Source organism: Ammospiza caudacuta, chromosome 3 (assembly GCF_027887145.1).
Source record: "Ammospiza caudacuta isolate bAmmCau1 chromosome 3, bAmmCau1.pri, whole genome shotgun sequence".
In the NCBI taxonomy this organism is placed as follows: domain Eukaryota; kingdom Metazoa; phylum Chordata; class Aves; order Passeriformes; family Passerellidae; genus Ammospiza; species Ammospiza caudacuta.
In genome coordinates, this window is record NC_080595.1 from 77,925,996 (window position 1) to 77,941,071 (window position 15,076).

Consider the following 15,076-nt stretch of genomic DNA (forward strand, 5'->3'; position numbering starts at 1 on the left):
TCACCAAAGCCTCCAGTTCCTCTGGGATCATTAAATCCTTACTCAATTTCCAGCAGATATGGGAATTGTATGTGAGCAAATGCAATGTACACAAATCATTCCAGCCACCCTTGTATTAAATGAACTTTTTTAAGAAGCTGGTTTTGACCTGATAGAACATAATGGTTTCAAGGGAACCATATAGCCATTACAATCAATCATATAAATGAATACTTAGGGACACCTAAATCCAAAGATTGTCTGCTGTACATATACTTGCTTAGAGGAGGCTGAAGGATAGACCCCTCAAATCTGCAATGAAAACATCTGTACTTTTACAAAATTTTCCTTAAAAATGAGCATATACAAAAGTCTTTCTCAGATTTCAAAATGATCAGTTCATTTTGAATCAAAGTGACCCCCAGCATCAAATTACATTTTGGATGTATTGCTAATAAATTATTCGTTTAGAAAAGAAAAGGAATTCAGAATGATAAAGAGTATTTTATACGACCAGTTCTGATTGCAGACCCTGGTTTCTCTATAACCTGATGGTTTTTCATGTGTTATTAATTACTGTGTACTGTACTCCTTTAACAACTATGGCAGATACTGTAAAGCTGAGGAAAAGCAAGTGATATAAAATACAAAAATGTTCTGCAAACCCTGCTTTTGCTTCCTTTTGTTGCTCTCTCGCAATGTAAAAACAGATAAATGGTTTCCTCTTTCAAATACAACAAAAAGAAATAACTCCTGGGAGGAGCCCTAGGATGCCAAGTTTGAGCCTGGATTGAATTTTTATGACCACTGTAAAAACTCCTGAAAATAGGAAATTATAATGGAAATGCTGACTCTCACTGCACCAGTGTGAGCAGCACCACCACGGCATTATTGGTGATCTAAAGGGGCTGGAAGTTGAAGTGGAATCATTTACACAACCCACTTCACACCGCTTTGCAAACAAGGGGTGTGTGGGGCGGGAAACTTGTGGTGGGGGGGATCTTGCGCTTAATTAGTTGCTTGCAAAATCCATTGTGATTCTTGAAGAAGACAAATCCCCTATCGCTCTGTTCCGTGCTCTGGGTTTCCTTTCCTGCTCCGCAGCAGTTGCTGGCGGAGGGCTGTCCCCGCGGGCTGCGCGGGGCGCGGGGGGGCAGCCGGGACCTGCGCGCCCGCGGATCTCTGCCCCGCCGCAGTAACTCCCCAGAGAAGGGCGGTAACACATTAAAGCGCCGGGTCACAGCTCAGCATCGCAATCAAGCAAGAACGATTTCTCCCTTGTTAACAAAATGGAGCTGTTCCAAAGTTTGGCTTTTATTTTCAGGGAGCCCTAGAAGTTTGGAAAAAAAAAAAAAAAAAAAAAAAAAAAACAAAAAAAACACAACAAACCCAAAAATTCCAAAGCTAGCAGAACAGCGCTATATCCATCTCTGCGCCGATTTTCTTTCTGAGGGATGGAGGCGGCAGCTGCTATTTGAAGAGCGTTTACTCGCACCGCGGGAGCAGTTTCCACCCGCGTTGTTTGCCGCTATTCTTCCCTTTCTTGTCATTAGCAGCTATTAAAATACTAAGGCTACAAGGAACCCGAGGAGAGAGCTGTGGTCGGGAGGGAGCGGGGGGTCAGTTTGGGAAAGGGGGTGCGGGAGCGCCCGCGCTGCCTGCGGGCCCTGCCCGGCGCCCTCCGCCGCCCGCAGCTCCCGGCGCCGCTCCGCGCTCGGTCCCCGGAGCCCGTGGCCTTCCCTGCCCCTTCCTGACGCTCCCTTTTCAGCTCAGTCCCGGCCGTCCCAGGGAGGGCAGAGTCCACACGCTCTAATCCTTCACCACGACCATCAACAAAATCGAAGGAAGAGGAGAAACCAGGCAAAGCGAAGAAAAGCAGAATACATATATACACATACACATGTATTTGTATCCCGGGTGCCACAGATAGCGGGGCGTTACACCTTGCCCAGGGAGGAGTGAGGGCAATGCTGAGTGCACTTGTGCCTGCTCTCCCCTGCGTGTCTGACGCCGGGGCTGCTCCATCCTCCCGGTGAAGCTCCGCAACCTCCGCCGAGCGCTGCCGGCTGCTCGGTCCTGCTCCCGCTTCCTTTCCCCGGGAGCGCCGGGAGCTGCAGGGCTGCCGAACGGAGGCGGCTTTGCCCAGCCATCCCCCACCCTCCGCCTCCACGCTCGCCAGGCTCCGGGGGCGATGGAGCCCTGGACTCGCCGAGCGCACGAACCTCCCCCTGCTCCGCCGCAGCGCTGCTCCCCCAGCCCCAGCGGCGGATGATGCTTCGCGACTAGCACAGTTGTTTCTGCTCAGTAAAAGAATTTTAAGGGACTAGCGCAGTTCCCCGGTGGGCAGAAAGTCCCACGGAAGCAAAAAGGAGTTTTATCCTGCCCATGGTTATGGGATGGGGCCGGGAATCGTTTTTCTTACAAAGGTTAAGTGGGTGAAGTTGGGTATTCCAGCAGCAGCAGGGAAGAGGAACATCAGTCCGGCTGTGTAACCCTCTCCCAGGGCGTGTGTAGGTGCATCCAGGGATGACCGGCATCCAGAGGAGCGTGAACCAGAGGAGGCGCGATACCCAGAGCCCTTGAACCCAGAACTCCTTAGAGAGGAGGTGACAAACGCAACAGGCTCCCCACGGGAGCGATGGGGAATGCCCTCAGATGTTCTCCCCGTGCCCCCCGAGTCTGCTCCGCAAGTGTCGCTGAGCCGCTCGCCCCGGTTCGGGCACCAGCAGCGGCACCGACGGCACCGGGGCGAGGCGGCAGCGCCCGACGGCGGCTCCGGCGCTGAGGGAGCGCAGCGGAACGACAGTCCCGGTGTGCCGCGTCCGGGATGCTGCTCCCCGAAAACGGGCTGCATGGAACTGGGGGCTTTGACCTGCAGATACGTGGGACAGGATAGGGACGGGGATGATTTTGGGAAGGGGATACAGGTGGGAAACAGGAAGGGGGGCTCCGGTCTCCCCAGTCATCCCACAGGTTTGTCTTGCAACGAATTGGGTTTCGCTGTCACGTCTAAATCCTACAAACGTGGCTAGCTTTGGGAGCAGATGCCTTCACTTTTCACAATTCTGTTGAAGTCGTAACATTCCTAATCGACAGCAGATCTTAGCTGCGGAAAAGCGCAGCATATTCCCTGCGTGTCAGAGTGGTTTTGTTCCCCGTTCCCCGTATTACGTTCCCCACCGCTGTAAATTAACATAATGCAAATTAGCAAGGGACATCATAAAAATCCATTCGAGAGTAAAGGTTTTGGAACAACATACGCTTCATAACTTAAACGCCATATATTTAAAACAAATACACTTAACAAGACAGTTAACCTGAAACTTCAGTTCTATCGCCAGTCGGTTGACAAGTCCAAATATTTTTATTTTTTAGCAAATACGTAAATATTAAGCGACACATTATCCAGGCAGCTTTCAGCTCCAACTTCCAGGAATATTCTAGAACAGAATGATTTGTCAACGATCTGCTTTGATTATAAACTACTTTCGCGTGGGAATAATTTTTTTTGTGTCTTCCTCCTCCGTAGGCAATGAGATCATTTACTGCCACGCATTTCGATGTTTAAGTATTTATTTCAGAATGATGGGGTTTGTACCTGGAAGAGCATGGTTTTTATTTTTTTTTTCCTCAAAGGCAGCACGTGCAGGTATCGTAGCTGGGTTTGTGTTTACCGTCTCAGCTAACCCGCTATTTCTCTAAAGAGAATTGCGACTTTTGTTTTATTAGCACATGCACCCACCCTCAGCTATAATAAGATTTTTCCTATGTGAAAAGATTCATCTCCAGTTAGAAGAGCTTATCTGCGGTCTGTGTCTTGGTCAGGAAACACTTGGGAATCTTACATTTGTGTTCAGAAAACTGGACTTAAAAACTGGGGAGTTTTTTTAGTAGGTTTTTTTTTTTTTTTTTGGAGGGGGATTGAGTGTGTGAGGGTTATGATAAAGAAAGAGAGAAAATAACAACACGAAACGCGAGAGAACTGAGGAAGAACTGGGAACGTCTTTGCTTCCCCTCTGCCTCATAAAAATGCCACTCGTTTACAAAAAAAAGGGAAGGAAAATCTCTTCGCCTGGCTGGAGCAGAGTGCTGTGTTGGACCACAAATTGTTCATAAAAATTGAGAGGATTTGGGATTGAAACGGCAGGGCTAGGCTTGCTCCGCCACGCTACTGTCATGCCCATGAGCACTTATTCTGCAGGATGATAACGTAGTGTTTTCTTGTTGCTGTTTTATTGATTTTGGCTTTATTTGTTTGCTTGTTTTTCCTTCGGAGATGGTGAAAAAAAGAAAAAGGTGTAATAACAGGAGTGTCATGAACAATAAAAAGACACACGCGTGTCCCCGAGCACGGTACCGTGTTATCCTGACGGATCTGTCTTCGCTCGCGTGTTATATTACCCTGGCTTCTCGGGACAATGTAATATACCCAAGCAATTTTCTCCCCTTCCCGGATCTAAAGGAGTGTGAATGGATGGATGAATAGAAAAACAAATAACCGAGGAGATTACGGCCTCAGATTAATTATAAAGCACGTTTAACCTTTTTCTTTCGAGGGTTATTTTGCTTTTCCTGTGTCGCCCGGGCAGTCGCCCCCGGACGCAAGCAAAGCTTTGCGGCTCCCCATCCACGGGGACCCCGCGGAGTTTCGCACGCCGTGGATCCCCTCCGGGGAGCGGGGGGAGACCCTCCCGATCCGTGGGAGGAAGGGCAGGAGGAAAGCACCCAGGTCAGGGGCGCTGGGGCGGAAAGTGGGGATCAGGAGGGATGCTGGGACGGGCGGAGGAAGCGTCCTCCCGGAGGTGGACCCCTCACAGGTAAGCGGCTCCCGGGATCCTCTCCGAGGATTTTCTCAGAGAGGCAGAGCAACTTGCGATCCCTAAATCCCTCCAGCGGGAGCAGATCCCTCCCTCCATCCTCCTCCCCACTTTTTCAGCCTTTCTGCCTTTGTCCCCCTCCCGCCCTCTGGGCAGGTCCCGGTGAGTCCTGTCCCGCGGCTCTGCCCGGCGGGGAGGGGGCGCGGCGCGGCTCGGCGCGGCTCGGCGCGGCTCGCAGCCCTGAGGTGCCGAGCGGAGCGGCGGGGCCGGATCGGCGCAGGCAGCGCTGCCGCTCAGCGGCGCCGGGAGAGCGTCCCGAACCCGCCGAGCTGCGCGGGGAGCCCGCGGGGATCCCCCGGGAGGACGCTCCGGCGGGGAGGGGCCCCGGGGAGATGCTCCGGGAGAGGCTGCGGGAGCGGGGAGGGGGGAGCAAGGAGAGGTTCTCGGGCTGCGAGCCCCGGCTGCTGCGCCTCCCGGAGAAGCGGGCTGAAAAGTTGGTTCTTCCCAGCCAGGAACTTTGCGGCCGCGTGCGCATGCCCGGAGTGCGGTGGGAGGCTGAGGGGGGAGCGGGGCGGGGGGGTTGAAATAAGGAGGAGGCAGGAGCGAAGGGATCGGTTCAGTCTGAGCGCGGCCGCTCCCGGGCGCGTTCGCACTCCAGCGCACGCAGCCGGCGCCGGGAGCGGGAGCAGGGACAGCACCTCCGGCCGCGCCGGCCGGAGCACCTGGACACCTGGCCCCGCTCGGATCTGCCTGTACCCGCTGGAGGAACAGTGGGGTGGGTGGGGTGAGCTGTGCCCCCCAGGGCCAGCACAGACACTGACCTAGCCCAACCTCCGTTTTTCTTTTTTTTTTTTTTTCTTTTTTTTTTTTTTCCCCTATTTTTTTCCATTATTTTATTTTACCAGCTCAAATTTAGCCCAGGATCTTTTAACTGCTGCCAGCGGTGGAGCACAGATCGGGATTAGGTAAATAAAAAGAACAACTCATTCTGTTTGGTTTTGTTTTGCCAAGCCTCGGGGGTTGGGGATATCGATTCAAACACTTCCTTTACTTCACCTCCTTTCTTTCTTTGCCCCCATCCCCTCCCACAAGCCGCTGGATGGTGCAGAAGCGTGGATATTGTGGTTCACGTGAGGAGGACTGCTCTCTTTGGGGTGGGCGGAGGGCTGGGGTAAGCCTTCACATGGGTCTCGGATATTTTGATGCTATTTTAAGATTTGTCCTCCCCTTTCAAAGTTGTGCCTCCCCCCTTGCGGAGAAGCAGTGTTTCAAACCCGAGCTAAAAATGACACATACGAGCAAAACAGAAGCCTGCATGTCCTTTACGGCCTTGAACTTCTAGCTTTTCTCCTTTCTATTACTGGCATGTCTTTCCACTTCTTTCTCTTCTTTCTTTATTTCAGAGAGGTTTATTCTTTTCTTTTTCTTCTTTTCTTGCAACTCCAGTGTTTTAGGATCTGAAAAGCCTTCTCTCTTTCTTCCCAAGGCCATAACAGGAATGAGCCTGATGTTTATATTTGTCTGATCGAAACAAGTTCAGCACAAGAGAGACTAAGCTTCTCTCGAGGCCGAGCCTATAAAGTGTCAGTGCAAAGCCGAGGATTAGAGTACGGTTGTTATAGTTGGCTTTTGGCAGGGAAACTATAAAAATAGAGCATTTTGGAGATTATTGTAGCGCCGCAGGAATTGTTCGATAAATCGCGAGCCAGGCAGGAGGGTCCCGGACAGGTGCACCGTGGGTCCAGTTCAGTGAGTCCGGAGTGAGCTGGGACAGAGGCCCGAGCCCACGGCAGCGCTGGGCCCGGGCTACGGCTCAGGGCAGAGCCCGCTGCGGGAGCGGGAGCGCGCCGGGGATGCTCGGCTGTGCCCCGGCGCTGGCACCGCAAAGCTTCGCCCCTGCCCGCGCCGTGAGCGCTGTGGCCGTGGGAAGCGAGGAGGGCAGGGGCAAGGAATCCTCCCTGCGGCCGGGAGAGAGGAAGGACGATGTATTCCCGTGCAGGGGAGGCAGCGGGTATTTCTCTAGGGAGAAAGAGAGGGCGAATGTTGTGCTGGGGGCCCTTCAACACCCGAGGGGATTGCAAAGGCACACGCACAGTACCCCCAAACCCGCCTAAGAACCGGTGCGGGGAGAAGGTGAGGAGCTGCCCCTGCGGCCGCGCCACCCACGCCCGCCGCGCTCCCGCCGTGGCCCCGCAGCCGCTGCTCCCCCGGGGCCGAGCTCGGCATCTCCGCTGCTCTGCAGAGAAGGAGCGCTGCCCCGGGCAGTGCGGCCAGCGACGGTGCACTCGCCCCCCGGCTATTCTTTACTATTATTATTATTATTATTATTATTATTATTAGAGAAACTAAAGCCCATCTCGCTCATCCGCGCTCGCAGTGGTGGTCTGGGGAGACTTGTCAACACCGATTTCGTGATAAAATGTGAATGATGATTTTATAAGGATTGAGCGGAGATATCCAAGGCGCACGCTGACTGAGTCCTTCCAGTCCTCATTAATGTTAGTAATTAACTCTTTCACGCTCAATTAGCCCCAAATAAACCTGCTTTAATAGATTCTGCACACTTCATTAATACTTTGAATAAATCTGTGTTGAACAATGCATTTTATTCCTCAAGAGCACCACGCTCGAAAAATGCGGAGGGAAAGGGCAGTTTTATTCCCTTTCCACTTAGTTTCCCAAACACAGATAACTTACAAGCTCCATTTCTCGGCTTTAACTTTAGGAAGGGAAACTTTCTTCCCCTCAAAAGAGACAAAATAAATAACAGACCTGGTGGCAAAATGCTGCACACCGGTGCGTGCAGCCGAAAGGACAGGGCTACCAGACTTGAAAAAATTCAGCAAAACTGGGGAACATTTTTTTTACGGAAGAACCTGATTGCTGTAGTTTGTCGCAAGAATGCATCATTTTATGTCCGCTACTTTGTCATGTTTGTAAAAATAAGCAACGTTCTCAGGGTAATTTACCTTCTCTATTCTTCCATGTGGAACTAATTAGCAAACCTCATTATTTATGAGTCAGGTATTTAATGTAACAAATATCCCTTTCAAAGGATACATCGGAAATTGATAATTCAATGTAGAAAGGAAAAATACCGACTAGTCACAAGATTACTTAAAAATCCATTTAATTTCTCCTCTTGCTGTGCTACCAGGAGAAAATTGGGTCTATAATTTTTTTTTTTTTTTTCTGGCGTATAGAGTAGGTAGAATTTAATCTGGAAGGTTAAGATTGAAATGGTTTTAAAACAGTGGCAACTGGACAATAGCATTACCGTATCTTCACTCAGGGCAAAGGGTAAGAAAGCTGGAGACAGATGTAGACTTTCAAGTTTATGATCCTATTTTGCAGGGTAAATTTATCTTGGCATGAGTGGGTTTTGTTTCAGTCAGAACACAAGTGTTTTGTTCTTAATTACTCACCGAGCTACTTTGTGTTAAAAAAGAAAACGCCGTACAGTTTTATTGCAATGGGGGGATTCAAGCAGAGAAGTCGAGGGGTCTTCTTCTGTAAAAAAAGAGGAAAAAAAGAAGACCCGATAACGATCTGTTTACATGAAGCAGATTTAAAGGTGGAGGTGACACCGAAATCAAAGAAACGTTGATCTCTTTGCGGGCAAGTGGGAGACCAGAGAGCTACTACACTGTGAAACACATTGGCTTTGATGTCCCGAAGCGAGGGGACTTTATGAAATAGCCTGCTCTTCATCCATATTTTCGACTATCCCGGTCGTACAGAGCAAAAGTGTAGCTTACATTTCTGGAAAAGTGCCAAAAAACTTGTAGTAACATGAACAGTCTGCTCCTGCCTCCTCTTTCCTTCTTATTTTCTCCTCCTCTCTCTTTTTCTTTTTTTCCCTTGTCGTCTTTTGCTTTTTCATCCTTTTTAGGATTTTTTTTTTTTTTAATTTAGCAGAACTTCTCTAGCAAGAACCAAAAAACTGCGGGTGTAAGGGATGCTATTATGACCTGACTGTATTTCTCCTTGGTTTGTGCCTTGTTCTTTATTGGGAAAATGTAAAGCGAATTTTTAAAATATTTTCAAGTGAGAATTTACCCATATTGACGTAGTAGATTTCTGCTTATATATTCCATATTAAGTGTTTGCTAAGCATACAAAGAAAGAAAGAGAGATAAACATCATTTGCAGTAGCTGGTTTCATATTTGAGAGATCTAGAGCTATCTAGACAGAGAAATGGACGTGGAGCCATTGTGAAGGACAGAAACAGACATTTTCAGGTACCCAGATGAGAGGACAAGAGTGTTTTCTGTGCACTTTGTTCTTGGGGTCACCAGCTGAGTCATTTGTGCTGTGATGTGGACATGCTTAGTGTATAGGCAGCACTAACTAAATAAAAGTATATCCCCAGTAGAGCAACAAAACAGTCTGGTTAGTTCAACAGCCTTAAATAGTTTAGGAAAAAAAAAACAAACCAACCAAAAAAAATCCCCAAGCACAAAAACTCCCACCAAAACAAAACAAAACAACCCAATCCCCCAAAAAATAGAAATTGGGAAAAAAAAAGGAAAGGGAGGAGACTAGAGAATATAATGTGTGCATTTTTCAATCAGTCACTATCAGAAATGTATCCAATTGAAAACCAAAAAATGTCACAATCTCTTATTCTGGGTCATTGCAGTGGAATTCCTCTAAGGTTTGAGTCTCTCTTCCTGCTGCTGATTTATGTAAAGCAGAGTGAAAGGTGGGACTGGAGTATAGAGCTGCTCAGAGTAAGCTTCTCTCTCTCACACCCTCCCAGCCGCAGCTCCTCTTTCCAGGCAACAGCACACATATAAATCAGATTTTTTTCCCTGGTCTTTAGACCTCTTCCACCAGCAGTTTCCACACCCCCAGACTTCCAGCTCAGAGGGACAATTCCTGCTCTGCTGTACTTTGCTGCCTCTTTCTCCAAAGGGCCTTCACTCTTCACATGGGGATGAACTCTAATCTGAATACTGCAAGGACCCTGTGGGGATCTCATGGGGGAACCTGCCGAGGTTCAGCAGGAACCCAGTCAGGATCTTACAAAGATCCTGTTGTGTGGATCCTGTGGGAACACTGCAGCCAACATGTGGGGACTCTGGCAGCAAATAGCCCCACTGAAGACAAATCCCAGAGCTCACTGAGGGGAAAGTGAGTATAAGTTAAGGGCTGTGGAGTAAGGAGGAGGCTCTATGGGCTGAAGGGATATGATTCTTCCAAAAGCCATGGGTGCTCTCTCACCCACAAAGGGAGGAAGCTGTGTCCCCACCAACAACCCTCGGGAGGCATCCACTGCCAAATGGTTGACAGCAGCCAGGGCTGAATTTTCAGACTGGGCCAGATGTGCCTGAATGCTGCTGCCTTGTAGCATTTTCCCCTCCGTCTTGTGGGGTGGGACATGTAGGGATCTGGCCCAGAAGAGAGGCTAGGGGCTTGGCAGGACCCTGACACTCAGACTAAAGTGGTGGCACCCAGCCCAGGGAAGGGCTGAGGCCCTGCAGCTGCTGGTCTGGATGCCCCATGGGAAGGGTCTCGCCAGTCCTCATCTTTTAGCCTTTTGAAGAGCTCTAATTAAGCAATTGCTTAGATTAGGAAGTGGGTTTGAAGCCAGGCACTTCTCCCTGGGAAGAGCAAATGGCATTTCAGGTTTGTCACCCAAATTCAGCATTTTCCTCTTTCTTTTTGCAGTACACAAGAGGGAGGACTTTGGCAGGGATCTTCCCCGTAACGTTTTTTCACCAAAATTATTTTATTTTTCTGAAAGAGGGAGAGCATTCAGTTCTTCATCACCTCAGAGTCTTGGCTGAGGCCAGACCACAGGGAGCTGAGTGACCCAGGAGCAGGAAGCTCCTCACCCTTCCCTGTGTCACCTCAAGAGCCAGGGCTAAATGCAGCTTCTCTGGACAGATGTAGTGGGCAGTATCTCACTATTTTCTAAAAGCTGAGGTCACCTAGGAAGGGATTATAAATTACTGGGAAATGACTGAGATTTTTGGGCCAAAAATGGCATCTCGGCTGTCCCTGTGTACAAGATCATTGGAAGTCTGCACAGCAGGGGATGCTGCTGGGAAGTGAATGATTGTGGATGCAGTGCAACATTTGTGTGCAAGAGAGAGATGGGGAGAGGGAGAATCTGGGGATGCACTAACAGCAAAGACCTGGCAAGGCCTCTAAATCCAAGGCAACCTCTTCCTTTGGCTTTGGAGAGCAGTATTGATTAGGGGCAAGGTAAGGCGCTTTGATTTTAATATAAATCTACTTCTTCCTCTTCCCCTCCCATCTTTATTTTCCAGATATTTTCCTCCCCTGTTCCGAAGATCCTCCTCCTGAGCGGCCACCATGGGAAGTAAAACCCTGCCAGCGCCAGTGCCCATCCATCCTTCCCTGCAGCTCACCAACTACTCCTTCCTGCAAGCATTTAACGGGCTGCCCGCCGTGCCCTCCGACCACCTCTCCAACCTCTATGGCTTCAGTGCCCTGCACGCCGTGCACCTGCACCAGTGGACTCTGGGCTACCCGGCCATGCATCTGCCCCGTTCCTCCTTCTCCAAAGTGCCCGGCGTCTCCAGCCTGGTGGATGCACGGTTCCAGCTGCCCACCTTCCCGCTCTTCCCACATGTCATCCAGCCCAAGCAAGAGGCTGCCAACATGACCCTCAAAGCCAAACCCCGCTTTGACTTTGCCAACTTAGCAGTGGCTGCCACGCAAGAGGACCACTCTAAACTGGGACAGGCAGACAGTCAGGGCTCGCCAGCAGGGCTGGGGTCTTTGCTTGAGGTGACTAAACTCTCTCCAGAAAAGAAACCCACACGGGGAAGGTTACCGTCCAAAACCAAGAAGGAGTTTGTGTGTAAATTCTGTGGCAGGCACTTCACCAAGTCCTACAACCTTTTGATCCATGAAAGAACCCACACCGACGAACGGCCCTACACATGTGATATTTGTCACAAGGCTTTCAGAAGACAGGATCACCTGAGAGATCACAGGTAACTATTTTTCTTTTCCTGTTTTTTTTTCCCTTGTGTATTTGTACTCTCCCAGTTACCAATCCACACTCAAGATTTTTATAAGAGAGGTTAAGTACCCATCCAACCAAGAGTGTTCCCTCTAGTTTTTCCTCTGCCCACTGTTGGTGGAAGAGCCCAGGAAACTCACAGTGGAAGACATACCTCACTCACTCCAGAAAGACAACTTTCACAACCTCCTTTTTACTTCTACAGATGTTTTCACCCTCCATTTGCATCATGTGTCCTCTGCCTCTATGATCACTCAGAAGTGTCATGAAGACACACAGTCTGGTGACCCCAAAGTAAAAGAGAAATTCTTTATCCCTAAGAAGGGCACCCTATAACCCTCTGATGGGGCCCTCACTTGCCCAAGAATCACGCTTCAGCACTCTCAATCTCAGCAGTAGGTGTAAGAAATGTTCAGCCCATTCTCCCTCAGGTGGCTTGCTGCTGAGTTTAGGCCAGTTATTTCTGACATGTCAATTGTTTTTCTCTCTCTAGATATATCCATTCTAAAGAAAAGCCTTTTAAGTGTCAAGAATGCGGGAAAGGATTTTGCCAGTCCAGAACACTAGCGGTCCACAAGACACTGCACACGCAAGTAAAGGAACTGAAACCTGCCAAACTTAAGTGTTGAATCTCCATCTTCTGTGAACTTTTCCTCCCCTTCAGACTTTACACCAAAACTAGAGCAGAAACAAAACTTTCAGGATGGGAGCACTGGACTTTGTGCTTTGCTTTTGTTTCTACTTTAAAAAGGGCAAAATCTGCACCCCTTCAATTCCCTGTCCAAGCAGTTAACTTCCTAAGTCGTGGGTGAAAAGATTATTTTGAGTTTAAAATATACGTGAATGATACAGAGAGTGCTAGCTAGCTTGTGTGGCTTTGATAAACTTTATGCCAAAAGGTGGTGCTCACGTGTTGGACAGGAATCTCTTTAAAACCAAACAAAACCCCACAAGGCACCCCCGACCAACCCTGCCCCCACCCAAAAAAAACCCCCCAAAACAACCAAAATCGTAGCTTCCAAAAGTATTACTTAAGAAAATCCAAACTCTTATTTTATACTTTTTTTTTTTGACTGTATAAAGCTTCTTATTTTTACACTTCAGGAAATACAAAGAATTCCAGAAGACAATTAAGAACTGAAACGGTGGTTTCTCATCACAGCACCATTAAGACAAGGAGAGGGGCAACTTGCAAATCTCATTTGCTAGTTTGTTTTCAGAAAAGAAGAAAATTAATGTTTGGAAATGACCTAAGTCTCTCAAGTGGGGAGTTCTATCATGCGTTAGAAAATGCATCCAGATCTCAGACCCATGCGTTCCTGGTGTTGGGACAAATCAGTGTTCATGGGACATGGAGAACTTTTTTATTACCTTGTGGTCTAGTGTGCTGTGAGGAAGTTTGTAACTTCTGGACTTATTTAAAAAACCCAGAGGAAAGAAAGATGGCAATACGTCAAACTGACGGTATGCACAACGTGGTTTTAGTGGTACTTAAAGTCTTCGTGTGTCCTGGTGTGAGAGAACAAATCTCAACTTGAGAGCGTATTTTTTTAAATGCTGGCTTTCTGAACAGTGTATTCAAATTAACAGACATTCCAATAAGTTCTGTTTATTAAAAAAAAAAAAAAAAGTTGTATGGCTGTTTGGCACTTTATGCTGATTATTGGTAATTGACATTTATCACTGGATTGTGTGTGGTTTTTAAGTATTAAAATAAATTGTTATTTTACAGGCAAGTCTGCATGGAATACATATGTGTTTGTTTTGTTTCTGATCTCTTCCCTGGTAAACCCTCTGTGTCAATATTCAGAACGTATTTATTTTTTGATATCTTTTTCTTAGTATTTCTACCGTTCTACCTAGAAAGTCTGGATCTTTTTTCTATGCATTAGCTTTCACCTTTCTAATTTTCATTTTCTTTTCTTTTTTTTTTTCTGTTTTTTTTTTTTTTTTTTTTTTTTTTTAAGTCATGACAAAAGTAAACATCTGCGGAGAGTCCAATAATTTTGCCACTAGTGAGGAAAAAAAATCGTCTTGGGTAACTAAATCGTGGGTATTAGCTGATAAGATTAGGTGTCAGAAGTGTTATAGAACAAATCAGATGAGTAATGGGCGAGCCGCGGCTGCTCTCGGTGCCTGGAGGCGCTGCGGGGAGAGACGCCTTCGCACCCCCATTCCCGCCTTTGTCAAGAGAGGGCATTTTTCAGTCACATCTTCGGCCCGCTCCGCGCTGATTGGGGCGGCCTTTGATTCCCGGCAGCTGTCTTAGATCAGAGATGTTTATTCCTCTGCGAAACCTCTTTGGATCGAGACGGGGGAGAGAGCGCAGCGCTGGGGCATCCGCCCGAGCCTTTGAAGCGCCTCTTGCCGCCGTCCTTTCTCGTCCTCTCGGCAAACCCTAAACCTTCCTCCTCCCGTCACAAGTCAGTGCCCCCGCGATAAGAGAAGCCTCTTTTTTTTACAAATTAGCGACGGGGCAGAGGTGACCTCGGAGCTGCCCAGCGGCTCCTGCGCGGCCGCGGCGCGGATGCTCGGCCGGAGCGCGGATGCTCGCCGAGCCCGCCGCTCGGTCCGGTGCGGCTCCTTTCGCCTTCCCCCCTGCCGCTTTTAGTAATTATTCCTTAATTTGGTCAAAGAATCCTATCAGGGACAGGGAAAAAGGTGCGTTTCTAACTCATTTAGTGTAAGGGGAGGGGGAAGAAACCTCTATCCCCCTCTTATTTATTGGACACCCATTCCAGCGCACCGTAACTAATGAAAAGGCACTTGCAGGACGGGCTGCGGACCCACCTCCAACGTGGGAAGGCCCTCGGGGAGCTCGGGATGCGAAGTGCCGCCTGTGCCTTCATCCAGCTCCGGGGGCTGGGAGCACGGGCAGAGTTTGAAGCTGGCTTGCTTCGGCTTTGCTTCCCACGCGCACTGGCTTCTCACCCTGCGAGAAGGCTTTTGGCTTTGGCAGCTGAAAAGCAGCAAGTGAGGGGTGCGGGGTGAGGTCCGCAGTAACCTGCAGGCAGCCGGCAGGGCCGGCCCTGCGCGGGAGGAGGGCGGGACGGGCGCGGAGCCCTGCGCGCTTCTCCGCTCCGCTTTCGGCATCTCCTGCGCGGAGCCCGGCCGCAGCGAGGAGCATCCGCCGCGGCGCTGGCTCGGCATGTTTGCTCGGCAGCTCTTCTCGGAGGCAATTTGGAGGTGTCGTCTCCCGCGCCTCTCCCCGGTCCTCCGTGGGGGTTTAGAGGGATTGCCTTGCACAAACCCCGCGGGAGCGGCCGCCTTTCCGCGGCG

The 15,076-nt window shown here is 49.3% G+C and overlaps 1 protein-coding gene across 1 annotated transcript; it reads left to right on the forward strand.

Annotated features, from left to right (window-relative positions):
- Positions 1 to 5,660: 5,660 nt before the first annotated feature.
- On the forward strand, positions 5,661 to 13,521 carry OSR1 (odd-skipped related transcription factor 1). Its single transcript, XM_058802289.1, has 3 exons — positions 5,661 to 5,761; positions 11,076 to 11,768; positions 12,291 to 13,521. Exons 2-3 carry the CDS (start codon positions 11,122 to 11,124, stop codon positions 12,424 to 12,426), a joined length of 783 nt encoding a protein of 260 aa, XP_058658272.1. The 5' UTR covers positions 5,661 to 5,761; positions 11,076 to 11,121; the 3' UTR covers positions 12,427 to 13,521.
- The last annotated feature ends 1,555 nt before the right edge of the window (positions 13,522 to 15,076 follow it).

Excerpts from the sequence above, each read along its gene's own strand:
- OSR1 (XM_058802289.1), top strand. The coding sequence starts at position 11,122 with ATGGGAAGTAAAACCCTGCCAGCGCCAGTGCCCATCCATCCTTCCCTG. Across the intron at positions 11,769-12,290 it reads GATCACCTGAGAGATCACAG|ATATATCCATTCTAAAGAAA; the intron begins GTAACTATTTTT and ends TTCTCTCTCTAG.